The sequence below is a fragment of the Stereum hirsutum genome (genome assembly GCF_000264905.1).
Source record: "Stereum hirsutum FP-91666 SS1 unplaced genomic scaffold STEHIscaffold_6, whole genome shotgun sequence".
Taxonomy (NCBI): Eukaryota; Fungi; Basidiomycota; class Agaricomycetes; order Russulales; family Stereaceae; genus Stereum; species Stereum hirsutum.
The window spans coordinates 2,111,056-2,124,969 of record NW_006763136.1 but is presented as its reverse complement, the minus strand read 5'-3'; the positions used below and the strand labels follow the sequence as shown (position 1 = coordinate 2,124,969).

The window sequence follows — 13,914 nt, the reverse complement described above, 5'->3', positions numbered from 1 at the left end:
TAATGCCATGATCAAAGCAGCTAGGAGCCGACGCTATATTGGTATAACGTCCGAGAGGTGTTGTACAGCGCATAGTACACACAACACATATAAATCGCATATCAATGAGAAGCAACCAGACCTTACTTCTGCTCTCTCGGCTCTGTCGAATTAACCACGTTAGTGAGTTCGATACCACGAGAAAGTAATGACCGTAAGACTCACGGGACCACTGCACGTTCAAGATCAAACTGTCGTAACCTCTGCCATGCATCTTGTCCATAGCTTTCTGCGCCGTGCTCTTATCCTCGAAGCTGACAAAGGCAAAGCCCTTCCCAATACCCGTCTCCCTGTCCCTCCCAACGTATACTCTCGCCACCCTACCGAAAGTTCCGAACAAGTCCCTGAGGTCGTTCTCTTGCGTATCTTCGGAGATATTGGTAACGCGCAGAGTAGGAAGGTCGTCGCGATTGCCTGCACCACCTGGTCGGCCCATCGACTCTCCAGGACCGCGAGCGCCAGCACGCATGGAAGGTGGAACATATTTGCTTGGGCCGCCTGCTGATGGTGCGGCAGCAGGAGCAGGTGAGTCGCCATCGTCGTCGCCGCCGAGGGCTGCAGCAGGGGGAGCCTCTGCAAGACCGTGTTTGAAAACGATGATGTGAGTACAGAGGAGATCAAGAAAAGTATGCCCACGCACCTTCGAGGCCAGCCAGGGTGTCCTTGTAAGGACATTTTGCGGTGAAATGGTCGCCTTTACACAATCGACAAACGACTTTCCCTGCACCAGCTTTTGCGAGATTCTGCTTTACTGTGGACTCTGCGGAGGGTTCTGGTTCGGAGGACTTTCGCGAGGATCGGTGTAAGGATAAAGGAACATTTGGACGTGACAATGAATGACAGACGCGCCTTGTTCCCAGCGCTCAACTTGAGAGTAACATTTTCGCCTACAGTTGTTGTGGCGCGATCGGGACCCGGCTTGTTTCCCTTCTCATGCCCAAACTTCGCCCATGTTTTGCGTTCAGCGACAGCGTGTTCTACTAAAGACTTCTGGAGGGTGCGCTTTATCCGCTTTGTGATCTGTGGAACACCTTAGAACGATAATCAATCGAAGGATATAGTACGGGACGAACCTTGACTTTCTTCCCCTCATCGTTGATGGCATATTCGATTGTTGTCCTGATCCCGTTCTCATCCACGAAATCTTCGACCTTGGGCTGCTCTGCAAGTTTAACGAGGCGAGTTGGTCAGGTATAGTTTGGGCTGGATGAAGGCACAGTGGCTGACCGAGCTCATCCACATCGTCCGCCCATGATGTTTTTGGTACTCTGTTAGGAAGTCTCTTAATAAACGATCATTGCCACTGAATGACATGAAGCGTACGCTGCCATTTTGTTCAGCTATCGTATACGAATTTTGAGTGAGTTAGAAGAGGCGAAGTGCTTGTAAAAGATTCACAGAAGAGTGGGTTCTGGATCACCGCTCAAATTTGCGCGGAAAGCCGCCACGATATGTCCCAATCTGGACGTATCACGCGACTACCTCGCGGTCACGGTCCAACTTCCGCAAGAAAACGCGACCGCGTTCCGTTCTGTTCGACATGTTGTTGCCGCCTGCATGCTCAGCTGTGGATATTGTCGATAACAATCACTTTACTCTTAATCTTGTACTTATCCAATACTCTGAAGGGTACGTGTTCTCACTTCTGCTGTTCACCGAGATCTGCTTCTGGTTACCAATCTACCGTCGCACTGGGCATTCGCAGACAGGTTTTGTAACACAAACGTGAGTGTAAACGTTCCGGGCCTACTCATACTATTCTTCATGGATGTTGCTGTCGCCTCACGACTAGAACTGTTCAGACCGTTCTGTTGATGTCCTGTCATGTCTAGTAAACACTGGTGCCACCTAGTTTACGTTCCGTGGCTGGGGTCTTACCTGACAACTGAGAAATTGTCAAACCTCACTTTTACGAGCAATGATCAGCTACTCCCGGGGTTGCCTATTCGTCGCCCGCTGCATCGCCGTTGCTTCTGCGCTGCAGATGATGCTACACTTGCATGCCTCGTATCCTCTTGATATCTTCCACTTCTCGACTTTGTCTCATCACTTTTGCTTATACAATTTTTGTTTGTAATTGGATAGTGAAACTGCTCCAAATAGTCAATATCTTGAACGTCAGATCGACATCTGGTGCGGTAGAGCGGACTGTAGAGATCTACTTCCACCTTTTCAATAAGCTTGTAGGTTGACCCCCAGCTTCGAACAATACAAAATACTGAACACAGAGAAGTTCTCAGCGATATTGAAGGACGAACCTATATTATGGACCTTCCTGCGGAAATCCTGACCCAGATCTTCGAACTCGCAATCAATGATCCAAACCTGTTCGATGTCTCACTATCGACCTGCATGACAGAGTCTCACTGGGAGCCCGACAAGATAGGGGATGGGTGGGTTCTGATCAATCCGGTCGATTTTGCCTACCAGAAACCAATGAAGAACTATGCGGCCACGAAGGTCAGGGATTTTCACCTCTTACATCGTCTCGATTGAATACTCACGGGCCTTCCTCAGTCGATCTTACTCACCTGTAGGCGATGGTACCAGATTGGCTCTTACCTCATTTTCCGTTGCGTGTTTCTCTCAGATCCATCACGACTTCCAGCATTATGCTCCGCTCTGGATCGAGACTCATCTCTTGGGTGGTACGTCAGGCGTTTGCATATCATGCGATACTTCGCCACCCGCCACCTGGCCATTACAGACATCGAGAGCATGCTTGTTTCGATCATCCAGCAATGTCCCAATCTCGAAATATTCGCTGTCGATTGGCCCATCACATCGTCCTTCATCCCCATCGCCGATGCATTGTGCACGTTCTCCAATTCTCTCCGTACGGTTCAGTGGTCGATCACCTCAGCAATATTGCCTCGCCTTATATGGGCACTCGACTCGCTTCCCCAGCTCGAGTCCATCTATCTGAACTTTGAACCAACCGCGGACCCTTCGGACTCGGAGGACAAGACTCTTTGTCTAGGTGCAGCATCGAATCTAGCCATAGGTCTTCCGTCCCTGCATCAGCTTTCTCTTCGCGGGATGTGCGAAGAGTTCCTCGATCAAGCTTGCGAATGGACTCTACCCTCGCTACGATCATTCTCCCTCGATTTTGTCGCCAACCGTCACGACTTGCCAGACATCCTGGCGTTCCTCACCGCTCACGGCACTCAAATCTCCTTCCTTGACCTCAACACGATACCTTCCCTCGACATATCGGCCATCCTCGATCTTTGTCCCCTCCTCACCCACTTTGCATTCAATCCAGACTGGCGTCTTCCTTTCCACACTGAAGCGAACGACCCAAACGCCAACCCCAAACTCATCCGCTCGCCTCATCCTCATTTGACGCACATTGGGCTACATCAGCTCTTACACGCGTTCAGTCCGTCATTGCCGAGGGCTCAAGCGCCCTCTCTCGCTCCTGTAACGACGTACCTCATACAACGGACCAACGATCTGACGTTCGCTCAGCTCACTCGCAAGAATTTCCCAAAATTGAAAGTGATCAGGGTGTTGAACCGGACACTGCTCAGGGAGTTGGAAAGAAATGATGGACCAGACGAAGAAGGCGGAGGCTTGGACAGGTGGCGGAGGTGGGATGAACAATGCAGAAAGGAGAGGGTTCGGTTGGAGGACTGCACGGGCGACTTGCTGGGAACGCTGCCGATGGACGAAGACGAAGGAGATGATTATGACTCTGAGAGCGACGAAGAGAGCGGCGAGGACGAGAGAGCGATGCAACCGGGGAACGTGCAGGAACTGCGTGTTCTTCTGGAAGAAGTGAGGAGAATGAACATGGGTAGAGAGGAAGCTATGGCGCCAATATTTGCTCCGGGATTGGTTACAATGATATGATTTTGCTACAACATGATGGATTTTCTACCGTTTTGAGATGCTCTGATTTGTATATTTGACTACACGACCACACCAACACTGGCGTTACATACTCGGGTACACAGCACTTGTTGAACGATACAAACACATACACGGTCACGATAAGTAAAGATGGACAGTAAATCAAGGTAATCACTGCGACAGCTTGCGGGCTTTCTTCATGATTTGGAGCATAACCCCCAATGCAATGAGACCGAAGCTCGAAGGCCCAAACGCCTCAACGTCATCCGCGAGAGCATCATTGGCGACCTGCCAAGCTGCAGAGGCCCGGATGTACGTATCCAGATCCATCTCTGAAAGCTCATCCTCATCGTCTTCGTCTTCATCATCCTCGTCATCCTGCTCTGTGTCTGCTACAGAGCCTTGAATATTTTCTGGTGCAGGCTCGTCGATAAGGAGAGGTCGTCGAAATTCTTGGCGTATTGATTTTGAGAGTTCCCTCGTCTTTGGCGAAGAGGGTCAGATGCCGATACACTATGTCTCCGAGTCTAAAGACTCACCTGCAGCTCCATGCTAGCGACAGTTTCCCTCCGTTTGCGATGATCGTGCCACTTTCCTTGTATCGTCCCACTAACGAGCTCTGGTTCTGTGAGATAATCTCCCGGTACTCTGGACTGAGTGTGTGCCTTCGCAATTTCCGTCAGCTGCTCCGAGTATGCCATCATCGTCGCATGCATCTCGTCGAGCAGCTCGTCCGGATAGTCATCGATGGAAGGGAGACCAAACCTGACCTCAGCCCGACGTGCGATCCGAGTCACCGACTCGTAGATCTTTATCCCAAAGACAGACTCCTCGTGTATGGCATCCTCGTTCTTCAGGGGAACGTTTCGGTAAAGAACACCCAGCACTTTGTCACTGGGATAAAAGGAGGACTCGGCCGAAGGTTCGACCACTTCCCCTGCAAGGAAGTCAGGCCTTAATCGCCCCGCGCGAGGAAGGTTGTCGAAGTTGACGGGAGTGCCGGTCTTCTGGAAATCCACTGCATGGGATGCCTTCTCAGCAAGCAACAGACATTCGTCACAGCTTGGGCCCTTTGGGTCAAGATCTGCTATGCGGAGGTGAAGGATTGATATGTAACCGACAAGGTCTGCTTCGATCTTCCAGGTAATAACGATGTCAGTCTAAGTCTTTGAGGGAAGACTGACTGAAATAGTACATACATAATCAATGACGAAATCCGCAATATCCTCTATGGTGCAAGGATGAGGGGTGACCTTGTGCGGAAGCGGCTCGTATGCTCCAGCGACAGAAGTGCGTGTAGGGAAGAGATTTGGCTAATCGCAGAGAAGAGAAGTAAGGAAAATGTTCACAACACTGACTGCCTGTACACTGACATTAAGGATCAAGTTGTATATATCGCCGTCCAGATCCCCGCCTCCGAGCATGGACGGTAAACTGCGATCTCCCCTGAGAAGTAAGCGAGAACCATGTTAGATGAGAAAAAATCATACAATTGAGAAAACCTCACTCGCACGAGAATACCACCACATTGTTAAGGTGCTCGAGTTTGGGGTGGCGCACGGCGTTAACGAACTGAACATCTCCGGGATGAATTTGGGGGCTGCGAGTGATGAGAACACGGCCTTCGATAGGAACATAAGTGCCAGTGCGTTCGTCTCGGACGGTCGCGTATATTTCTCCTATAGACGAGAAAACATATGAGTTGACAAATTGATGATTCAAGAGAGAAGCCTTCTCCACCTTCGCGTAAACAGCTCCATTCGTCCGAAACGCCCAGCAGCGTCCAAGAGCCATGTACGGGAATCCTGGCTCGAAACTTGATCTCGCGAAGAACATGTGTAGCGGCATACTCAACAGTTCTGGTGATCAATTGGCAGCCTAGTTCTTGGAGATCGCTATCGTCAAGTTTCAGCTCGGAGATAAGGTTGTTGAACAAAGACGCGAGTCTAAAAGACGACCCAAAGCCGTGGTGAGAAAATAACTTCGCTGCGTCAGTGAATGAATCACGAGCACGTTCCACGGCCGCAGTGGCGTCCTTCTGTAAGGATAAGAACACATCATCTTGAACACCGAGGAATTCGAGGAGGAGTATCAGCGGGCGATTGAGGAACATGCGGATCGGCCGTGCTGAGGTCGACGCGATATCAAGTGTGAGTGCCTCAGGATTCTCGAACTTGGTCTGCGAGGGCCGGAGACAAACTACCCGTCCGAGTCCGGCTAGTGTGGGGTCTTGGAATAAAACACCTTTGGCCCCACCGATGCGAATCTGAAAGCAAGAAGGAACCGAGCGCATCTTGGCGGCTCGTCGCCTGCGGTGTTGCAAAAACTTCCAAACGTCCCGCGCGAGTAACGGCGAGATTGTGCCACAACCATCCGTGAAAAGTGATCCTGAAGGTGAACGCCTATCATCAATCCTCCGTATCTCATTCGGGTCAAGAGTGACAGAGGGATCCGATGCAGAAAAGGCTTGCGACCAGCGAGCGGCCAAGAGGGCAGGTTTGTTTGATATGTGGTTGAAGGAACCCTATCAGATAGAATTCCTCCGTGAGATAATGCCATCGAGGTTAACGAAGATGCTGACCAAAGTGCGGCGAATACCTTCCGCTGTCATCAGCTCCCCTCTTTCATCATGGAAACTTGACATAAACATGATACTATGATCTTTCAAACCGCTCATTGAGTAGCCCAGGAACTGGAAATATCTTCCGGCGATACGGATGCCATCGACCATAACGGACCTAAATCTCGTTCTCAGAAGCTCCGCAATGCTCGTTCCTGAGGTTGGATCCCGGCGGAGGGGAGTATGATTCTCGTCCTGGAATGACAGACGAAGGAAGCAGTCGTGGTGTCCAAATCGTCGCAAAACGCTATTGGATTGATCGAGCAATGGACCTTCGAGTATCCTGGACAAGGGTGTGAGAACCAATGTGTAAGAGTCGAATATAGCGTCGGAAGGCGATATGGCGAAACGTCTTCGTGGAAGCTGGACTTCATCGAGGTACTCTGTAGTGATGCTCCTCAGGAGATCGTCTAGGGTTTTGCTGGGGGGTGGAGGGTCCTGCGGCCTTTTCTTCTTGTTGCGTCTCCCTCCCCGTTTGCGTCGTTTCCTGGACCGATTGTCGACTTTGATGACAGTCGGTGACCACGTCGTGAGCGACGGTATGTGGATGCTCGAAACGAACCGGCGAAGTATGGGCCCTGCTTCTTCTTTGTGGTCATCCTGCAGCTGTGTGATCGCAGGACCCAGCCCGAGCAGCTCTTCTGGATCCAGAATCGAGCTTGCGATGGCTTTGTCGGCCTCGAAGGCTAGTCGATACGGCAATGTCGACAATAAATGGTCCATCTGCTCGAGAGACGACGGTGAGTAGAGCTTCTTCTGGGCAATTGGTATATCCAAAGCCAGCGGACGGCGAATGTGAAGATTCCTCGCTCGGGCTAGGAAAGTGTTCATATCGCCTGGGTTGTCAAAGGAAAGAAGCATGAAACGTGTGGCGGGAATGATCGGCGAATCGTTGAACGATGAAACGCGCTGTGGAGGAGGTGATGTCTTTTGGACTTCCAAGACAGGGGGCTGCGTAGCTTCGAGGAAAATGTGATGGACACCGTCGTTTGTCGAAGATGGCGGGCACGCAAGTGCTACGACCTGCGATGCTCGAAACCAAATACTAAGACTGTCCGTCACATCCGACTGGGGCATATGGGAAGTGATTCGTATTTGTCGATTGACGGCATCACAGGAGATGCGGCTCGTATGGTCTAAACCTTCGAGTTCGACGGAAAATGTTCCATCGTGACAAAGACGCCCGAATGAGAAACTTGAGAGCGATATCGACCCTGATATACTCTCCATGTGCCTCCGCCTCTCCTGGAGAATTTGCGGGTCGACCCAATCAGTATCCGCTACTCGTTTGATCAGCCCTTGGTCCGGTTGTTTTGTGCTTGGACAGAATGCGACAACGCGGGAACGAATAGAGACACCTCTTCCGTAGGTGCGAAGAAAGGTATTCGCTACGTCCACTGTGGGGAGAGTCAAAAGACCGCAACCCGTATGCCCCTGATTTCCGCGCTTGGAGAAGAGTCGGATGTCGAAGTTGATGGGACGGTCGGAGGGAAAGGGAGGTCTATGTAGTAGTGGGGCAAGGGCGACTTTACAATCGTGTTCATCGGCAGCGTACGAGATGTTCCTCATGAAGACCTGCATGTTGCTGTTGAAATGAGTCAGTTAAGAATGTCAATAGCATCCTCCGAACGAAATCAAAGACCAGCCATACATTGTCAAGATTAACCAATACGTTAGTACTCACTTGGTGAATAGAGGATCGATCCGCAGGGGGAGGCAATGGAGCCTGAAGAAGAGTATATGTCGTTGTCCGAATTACTGTGGCGTAGCGCCTGAAGAGAAGCGTGATGTCTCGCTGACGCGATTGTACTGAGCGATTGGCTGAGTGGAAACGTGAGAAACAAACGGTTGAAGACATTTGGCATTTAGGTGGCGGTTCTGTTGGCTGTGAATGGTGCGTGTGATAAGTACGATAGGAGCACGAGCCGTTTATCTACGAAGGTTGCCCTTCTTCACGCCACAATATCTGAATCCAAACACTAGTTCGTCCTTCCGGCTGCCTGCTGATATGCAAGTCCGGTAGTCCCTCCCACAGATACTTGAACATGCATCTTGACTCCGACTGAACCTAATCCAGGAGGTCGAGATGTCCTACGATCAAGGCCAGGGCGAACTTCGCTGACAAGCGCATCGAGAACTCAGCTCTCGAATTTATCAGAAGTAGTATTTGAGATATATCGTTTCTAGTCGATACGGAGTGATTGATGACGAGCATTGAGTAGAAGACACTCAGGGGGAGGTGGTAGACACCACATCTTCCGCGCCACAAGGCCGATCGTAGACTTGGTAGGAAAAAGGCGTGAAGTTGTAGTGTGGATTGATTATGGCCGCTGTGTGAATAGGGCCCCCAGAGGCTACGGCCCGTTCCCACGGTGCCAACATAGTGACTCCATTGTCGAACCACCATTTCTTTGCACATCGCCAACTTCAGGCGCCAATTCTACTCCCGAACCCCGACAGCTTACGTATCAAAAACAGAGGAGTTCGGAAATTAACCATACATCCTAGAAATCCTGAAATGCACCCAATTTGTTTTCCACAGCTAACTAGTAAGTATATCGTTCAATTGCTGACACTACAGTTACAAACATACTCGAGTACACAAAACCTGGTTAAGACCGAATTGAAGCGGAGACTGGTCTTGACATTTCGGGAGGATCGATGACATGTATGGCAAATTACTGCAAAAGGTACCGGGCTTTCTTCATTATTTCGAGCATAACACCCAACGCAATGAGACCGAAGCTTGAAGGTCCAAATGCCTCTGCATCCTCCTCCAGAGCGTCATTGGCGGCCTGCCAAGCTGCGGCGGCCCGACGATACGACTCCAAGTCTCGATCCGAGAGGATGTCCTCATCTTCCTCGTCATCGTCCTGGTCGTCCTGCTCTCCGACGGCCTCGGTACCCTCCATTTCATCGTCGGGCTCATCAACGATGAGTGCTCTGCGCAATTCTTGACGAATAGACTTAGTCAATTCGTGGGTCTACAAAGAGTCCAACGAATCCTTTAGTTGACGTTGTATGTGGATTCATGAATGACCTGCCTGGAGTTCCATGGAATTAACAGCTTCTCTACGCTTGCGAGGATTGCTCCACTTCCCCTGGATTGTCCCACTGACTAGCTCGGGTTCCGTCAAGAAGGCATTCGGTGCTCTGGACTGCGTATGGGCTTTGGCTATTTCCATTAGTTGCTCCGAGTAAGCGTCCATCATCAACTCCATCTCTTCCACTAGATCGTCGGAATGGCCATGGATGACAGGCAACCCAAGTCTGACATGTCCTAGACGAGCGGCCCGATCTAAAGCATCTATTATCGTGGATCCGAAGACAGAGCCCTCGTGATCAGCGTCGACAATCTCCAGCGGCACATTACGGAAGAGCCGTCCAAGGACCTTATTGCTAGGATAAAATGATGAACTGGAGGGGTCGACGGTCTCTGAACCAAGGAAGTCGGGTTTCGGACCCCTGGGAGCACGAGGCAAGTCATCGAAGTTAGTAGGCGTTCCAGTTTTCGGAAAGTCAACTGCATGGGATGCCTTCTCGGCGAGCAGGAGGCAGTCCTTGCTATTTGGACCTTCCGGACTCAGGTCGGCTATGCGTAGGTGAAGAATCGCTATGTAGCCGACGAGGTCCGCCTCAATCTACCAGCACGGACAGACATTGAGCGTTCGAGGCACTTGGGGAGAGATCCTTGAAACCATACGCACGTAGTTGATGACAAAGTCCGCAACATCATCTATGGTGCAATCGCGGTCTAAGACCTTGTGGGGAAGCCCTACGTAGCCTCCTGCTTCGCAAGTGTGAGTGGGGAAAAGGTCCGGCTATAACGAAGTCAGGGAGGGTTTGGATATGATACGATAAGTGGGATTAGACTTACGTCCAGAATCAGATTGTATATGTCACCGTCGAGATCTCCACCACCGAGCATAGACGGTAAGCTACGCTCTCCCCTGAGAACGGTGACTTGTCAGATGATTAAAAGACGACGTGTTAGGACGTTGGCTTACTCGCACGAGAACACCACCACATTGGTAAGATGTGCAAGCTCAGGTCGTCTCACGGCGGTGACCATTTGAACATCACCGGGATGAATTTGTGGACTGCGAGTGATGAGCATTGGACCCTGTATTTCCACAGAAGTACCGCTGTGCTCGTCTCGTACTGTTGCGAAGATTTCTCCTGTAAACAAGCAGATGAATCAGCTATTCAAGTAATATGTGTAATGAAAGGATATTCAATACCTTCGCGGAGACAACCCCATTCGTCAGACACTCCTAAAAGTGTCCAAGAACCATGCACGGGAATTCGCGCCCTGAACTTGATCTCGCGCAGGACGTGCGTAGCAGCATATTCGATGCTCTTGGTGAGAATCTGACACTCGAGCCCTTGGAGGTCGCCCTCGTCTAGTTTCAGCTGAGTGACGAGATTGTTGAACAAGGATGCGATCCGGAATGATGATCCAAATCCGTGGTGAGAAAACAACTTCGCAGCCTCGAGGAAGGAATGACGAGCGCGTTCTACAGCATCGGTTGCGTCCTTCTGCAATGCCATGAACACATCGGGCTTTACGCCCAGGAATTCGAGGAGTAGTATGAGAGACCGATTGAGGAACATACGGATCGGTCGTGATGATGTGGACGCAATGTCCAGGGTAAGAGCCTCCGAGTCGTTCTCGAATTTCGTTTGAGAGGGTCGCAGGCAAACCATCTTTCCGATCAAGTTAGGATCCTGAAATAGAATGCCTTTGGCCCCACCAATTCTAATTTGGAAACAGGACGGGACCAAGCGCATACTAGCGGCTCGCCGTCTGTGGCGCTGCAGGAACTTCCAAACATCGCGGGCGAGTGATTCAGAAATGGTGCCACAACCATCCGTGAAGAGCGATCCCGACGGCGAGCGCTTGTCTCCGATCCTCTGTATTTCGGCAGATTGGAGCGTGACTGAGGGGTCTGAGGCGGAGAAAGCCTGAGCCCATCGTGCGGCTAGAAGGGCGGGTTTATTCGATATATGAGAGAAATTACCCTGGAAAATCGAGTCTCACTGTTAGATGCGAGTAATTAAATTGAGCATTAGCGAATTAGCTGACCAAAAGACTCCGAATACGGTCCGCAGTCATCAACGACCCGTCATCACTCTCGAAAGCTTGCATGAAGATGATGCTGTGCTCTCTTAACCCACTCATCGAGTACCCAAGGAACTCGAAATGTCTACCGGCCAGTGGAATACCTTTGACCATGGCAGATTTATATCTCGTTCGGAGAAGTTCCTGGATACTCGTCCCTGATGGGTCACGTCGAAGGGGGGTATGATTTTCGTCCTGGAAGGAGACGCGAATAAAACAGTCGTGATGTCCGAATCGACGCAGGACGCTATTGGATTGGTCGGGTAATGGGCCTTCCAAGATCTTAGACGTCGGAGTCAAAATCAAGGTGTAAGCGTCGAATACGGTTTCAGATGGTGGTATGGCAAAGCGTTTTCGTGGAACCTGGAGATCAGCAAGAAACTCCGCGGTGACGTCCCTCAGGAGGTCTGCCAGAGTATTACTGGGGGCAGAAGCGTCCTGTGGCTGCTTCTTTCCACGTCTCCGTCGTCGTCGTTTCTTGTTGCGGTTCTCGATTGGGATGTTGTTGGGTTCCCATGTCGCTAAAGAAGGGATATGGACGCTGGAGGTGAATCGGCGAAAGATGGCGTCAGCGTCCGCCGGATGGTCGCCCTGCAACTCCTCTATGGCATGACTCAACCCGAGTAGCTCTTCGGGATCCAAAACGGCACCTGCAAGAGCTTTGTCCGCCTCGAACGCAAGTGAAAAGCGCAATCGGGAGAGAAAATGATCGACCCGCTCCAAAGATGACAGGGAATATAAATCTCTTCTGACAACTGGGATGTCTTGCGGATATTGGCGATGTATATTGATCTGCCTTGCTCGTGCTTGGAAGATGGACATATCACCGTGATTACGAAAAGAGAGGAGCATGAAACGGGAAGCGTGGACGATGGGGCGATTATCGAGTGATGATACCCGTTGAGGTGGAGGCGGTTTGAACTCAAAGCCGAGAAGGTCATCTAGGATTGAGGTCCTCTCGACTTCTAGTGCAGGAGGGTGCGCGGCTTCAAGTAAAATGTGGTGATTGTTATCACTTCCGGAAAATGTAGGATATGAAAGCGCTACAACTTGCGAGGAGTGGAGCCAGATGCTGAGCGTGGTAGTGGGTGACATCATCGAAAGAAAAAAATTGGCGTCTGGTCCTACGGATGAGACGGGAGATTCGATTCGCAGCTGTCGATTATCAGCGTCGCACTGAACATGAAGGCTGCCAGAGCGTTCGAGCTCGACAGAGAAGGAGCCATCTCGACATAATCGACCAAAGGATAAGCTGGCGAGTGGGACGGGGGTGGAGATCATCTCCAGGCGTCGTTGCTCTTCTTTCAGGATTTCCGGATCGATCCATTCTGTGGCAGCTACCCTAGCGATCAAAGCCTCGTCCGGTGCGTTCCTATCCGGAGTGAACATCACTTGACTGGAATGAATGGTGACCCTGCTATAGATGCTGAGGAAGGTGTTCCCCACTGCTTGGGTGGGTAGCGTGAGCAAACCACAGCGACCGTTGCGCCCGCCCTTTCGGAAGAGTCTGACGTGGAAGTTCAAGGGAGGTTCGGGGGGAAATGGTGGTCTGTGAAGGAGGCGTGCCAGGGCGATCGTGCAGTCCGAGTCCTGCGCAGACCATGGCACATTTCTCATGAACACTTGCATTGCGCTATGGCGAGAATGTTAGAAAGATTGAGTAGAAAGTGAGGGGCACTCACCTAAGATCGGGCGAATGGGGAGATGTGAGGAGCTCTGCGAGTACAGATCACCCAATACTTATAGGAGAACTGCATCGGCCGTGGAAGCTCGCATTTACGGTGGCGAAGCGCGCTCGATGGTAAAAGTAGACGGTTACTAGCGCCATATAAAAGTCTGCTCAGAGAACTTATGAGTATATATGGTGCATGAAAGCAAACGAGCGTGCAGACATATACCTTACGGAAGTCCTTGCCTTCCTGATTATCCATCTACCTAACGCCACATAATCCTCCGCCTTAAGGCAAGGCTTGGACAAGGCTGTCCTGTTCCAAATCCATCGTCATACCTCGACCAAGAATATGACTTCCACGGCCTTCATCACGAGACGCTTAGAACGATAGATTGTTCCCCGCCCACCGGACTGATTGGGCCACATTTGATCGCACACGTTACCGGCACATCGAATTTAGTTGCTTCTTTTCTGCATTTACATTACCCACTCTTCCAGTCGAGTTCCACAGTGTTTACCAACTCTACTTACGCGTAGTTAGTTGACTAGTTACTTCTAAACAGCGCCCCTGGCCTGCGCCGGCGCTATATAAATGCATTTGATTTA

At 50.9% G+C, this 13,914-nt stretch overlaps 3 protein-coding genes across 3 annotated transcripts; all 3 read right to left on the bottom strand.

The window, feature by feature from the left end:
- Positions 1-6: 6 nt before the first annotated feature.
- STEHIDRAFT_78725 (translation initiation factor 3 RNA-binding subunit) lies at positions 7-1,439 on the bottom strand. The gene is made up of 7 exons (XM_007303243.1): positions 1,359-1,439; positions 1,267-1,300; positions 1,113-1,201; positions 871-1,059; positions 680-824; positions 205-612; positions 7-142 (listed from the first exon to the last, which is right to left on the bottom strand). Exons 1-7 carry the CDS (start codon positions 1,368-1,370, stop codon positions 123-125), a joined length of 897 nt encoding a protein of 298 aa, XP_007303305.1. The 5' UTR covers positions 1,371-1,439; the 3' UTR covers positions 7-122.
- A 719-nt stretch (positions 1,440-2,158) lies between these two features.
- STEHIDRAFT_139256 (RdRP-domain-containing protein) lies at positions 2,159-8,372 on the bottom strand (the record flags this gene model as incomplete). Its single annotated transcript, XM_007303801.1, has 10 exons — positions 2,159-2,222; positions 2,273-2,499; positions 2,557-4,377; positions 4,434-5,030; positions 5,094-5,207; positions 5,268-5,340; positions 5,402-5,573; positions 5,635-6,418; positions 6,476-8,089; positions 8,199-8,372. The coding sequence occupies 8 exons, from the start codon at positions 8,370-8,372 to the stop codon at positions 4,066-4,068; spliced, it is 3,840 nt and encodes a 1,279-aa protein (XP_007303863.1). The 3' UTR covers positions 2,159-2,222; positions 2,273-2,499; positions 2,557-4,065.
- Positions 8,373-9,136: 764 nt separating this feature from the next.
- STEHIDRAFT_96893 (RdRP-domain-containing protein) lies at positions 9,137-12,507 on the bottom strand. Its single transcript, XM_007303800.1, has 7 exons — positions 11,601-12,507; positions 10,756-11,536; positions 10,522-10,693; positions 10,392-10,464; positions 10,222-10,335; positions 9,559-10,155; positions 9,137-9,498 (listed from the first exon to the last, which is right to left on the bottom strand). Exons 1-7 carry the CDS (start codon positions 12,486-12,488, stop codon positions 9,193-9,195), a joined length of 2,931 nt encoding a protein of 976 aa, XP_007303862.1. The 5' UTR covers positions 12,489-12,507; the 3' UTR covers positions 9,137-9,192.
- Positions 12,508-13,914: the final 1,407 nt, after the last annotated feature.

Bases quoted from the DNA above. Each gene is read 5' to 3' on its own strand.
- STEHIDRAFT_96893 (XM_007303800.1), bottom strand. From the start codon at position 12,488: ATGCTCCTCTCTTTTCGTAATCACGGTGATATGTCCATCTTCCAAGCA. The intron at 10,465-10,521 runs GTAAGCCAACGT...CACCGTTCTCAG, and splicing joins GTGGTGGTGTTCTCGTGCGA to GGGAGAGCGTAGCTTACCGT. The intron at 9,499-9,558 runs GCAGGTCATTCA...GACTCTTTGTAG, and splicing joins TTAATTCCATGGAACTCCAG to ACCCACGAATTGACTAAGTC.
- STEHIDRAFT_78725 (XM_007303243.1), bottom strand. The intron at 1,202-1,266 runs GTCAGCCACTGT...TTAAACTTGCAG, and splicing joins GGACGATGTGGATGAGCTCG to AGCAGCCCAAGGTCGAAGAT. The intron at 1,060-1,112 runs GTTCGTCCCGTA...GGTGTTCCACAG, and splicing joins ATGAGGGGAAGAAAGTCAAG to ATCACAAAGCGGATAAAGCG.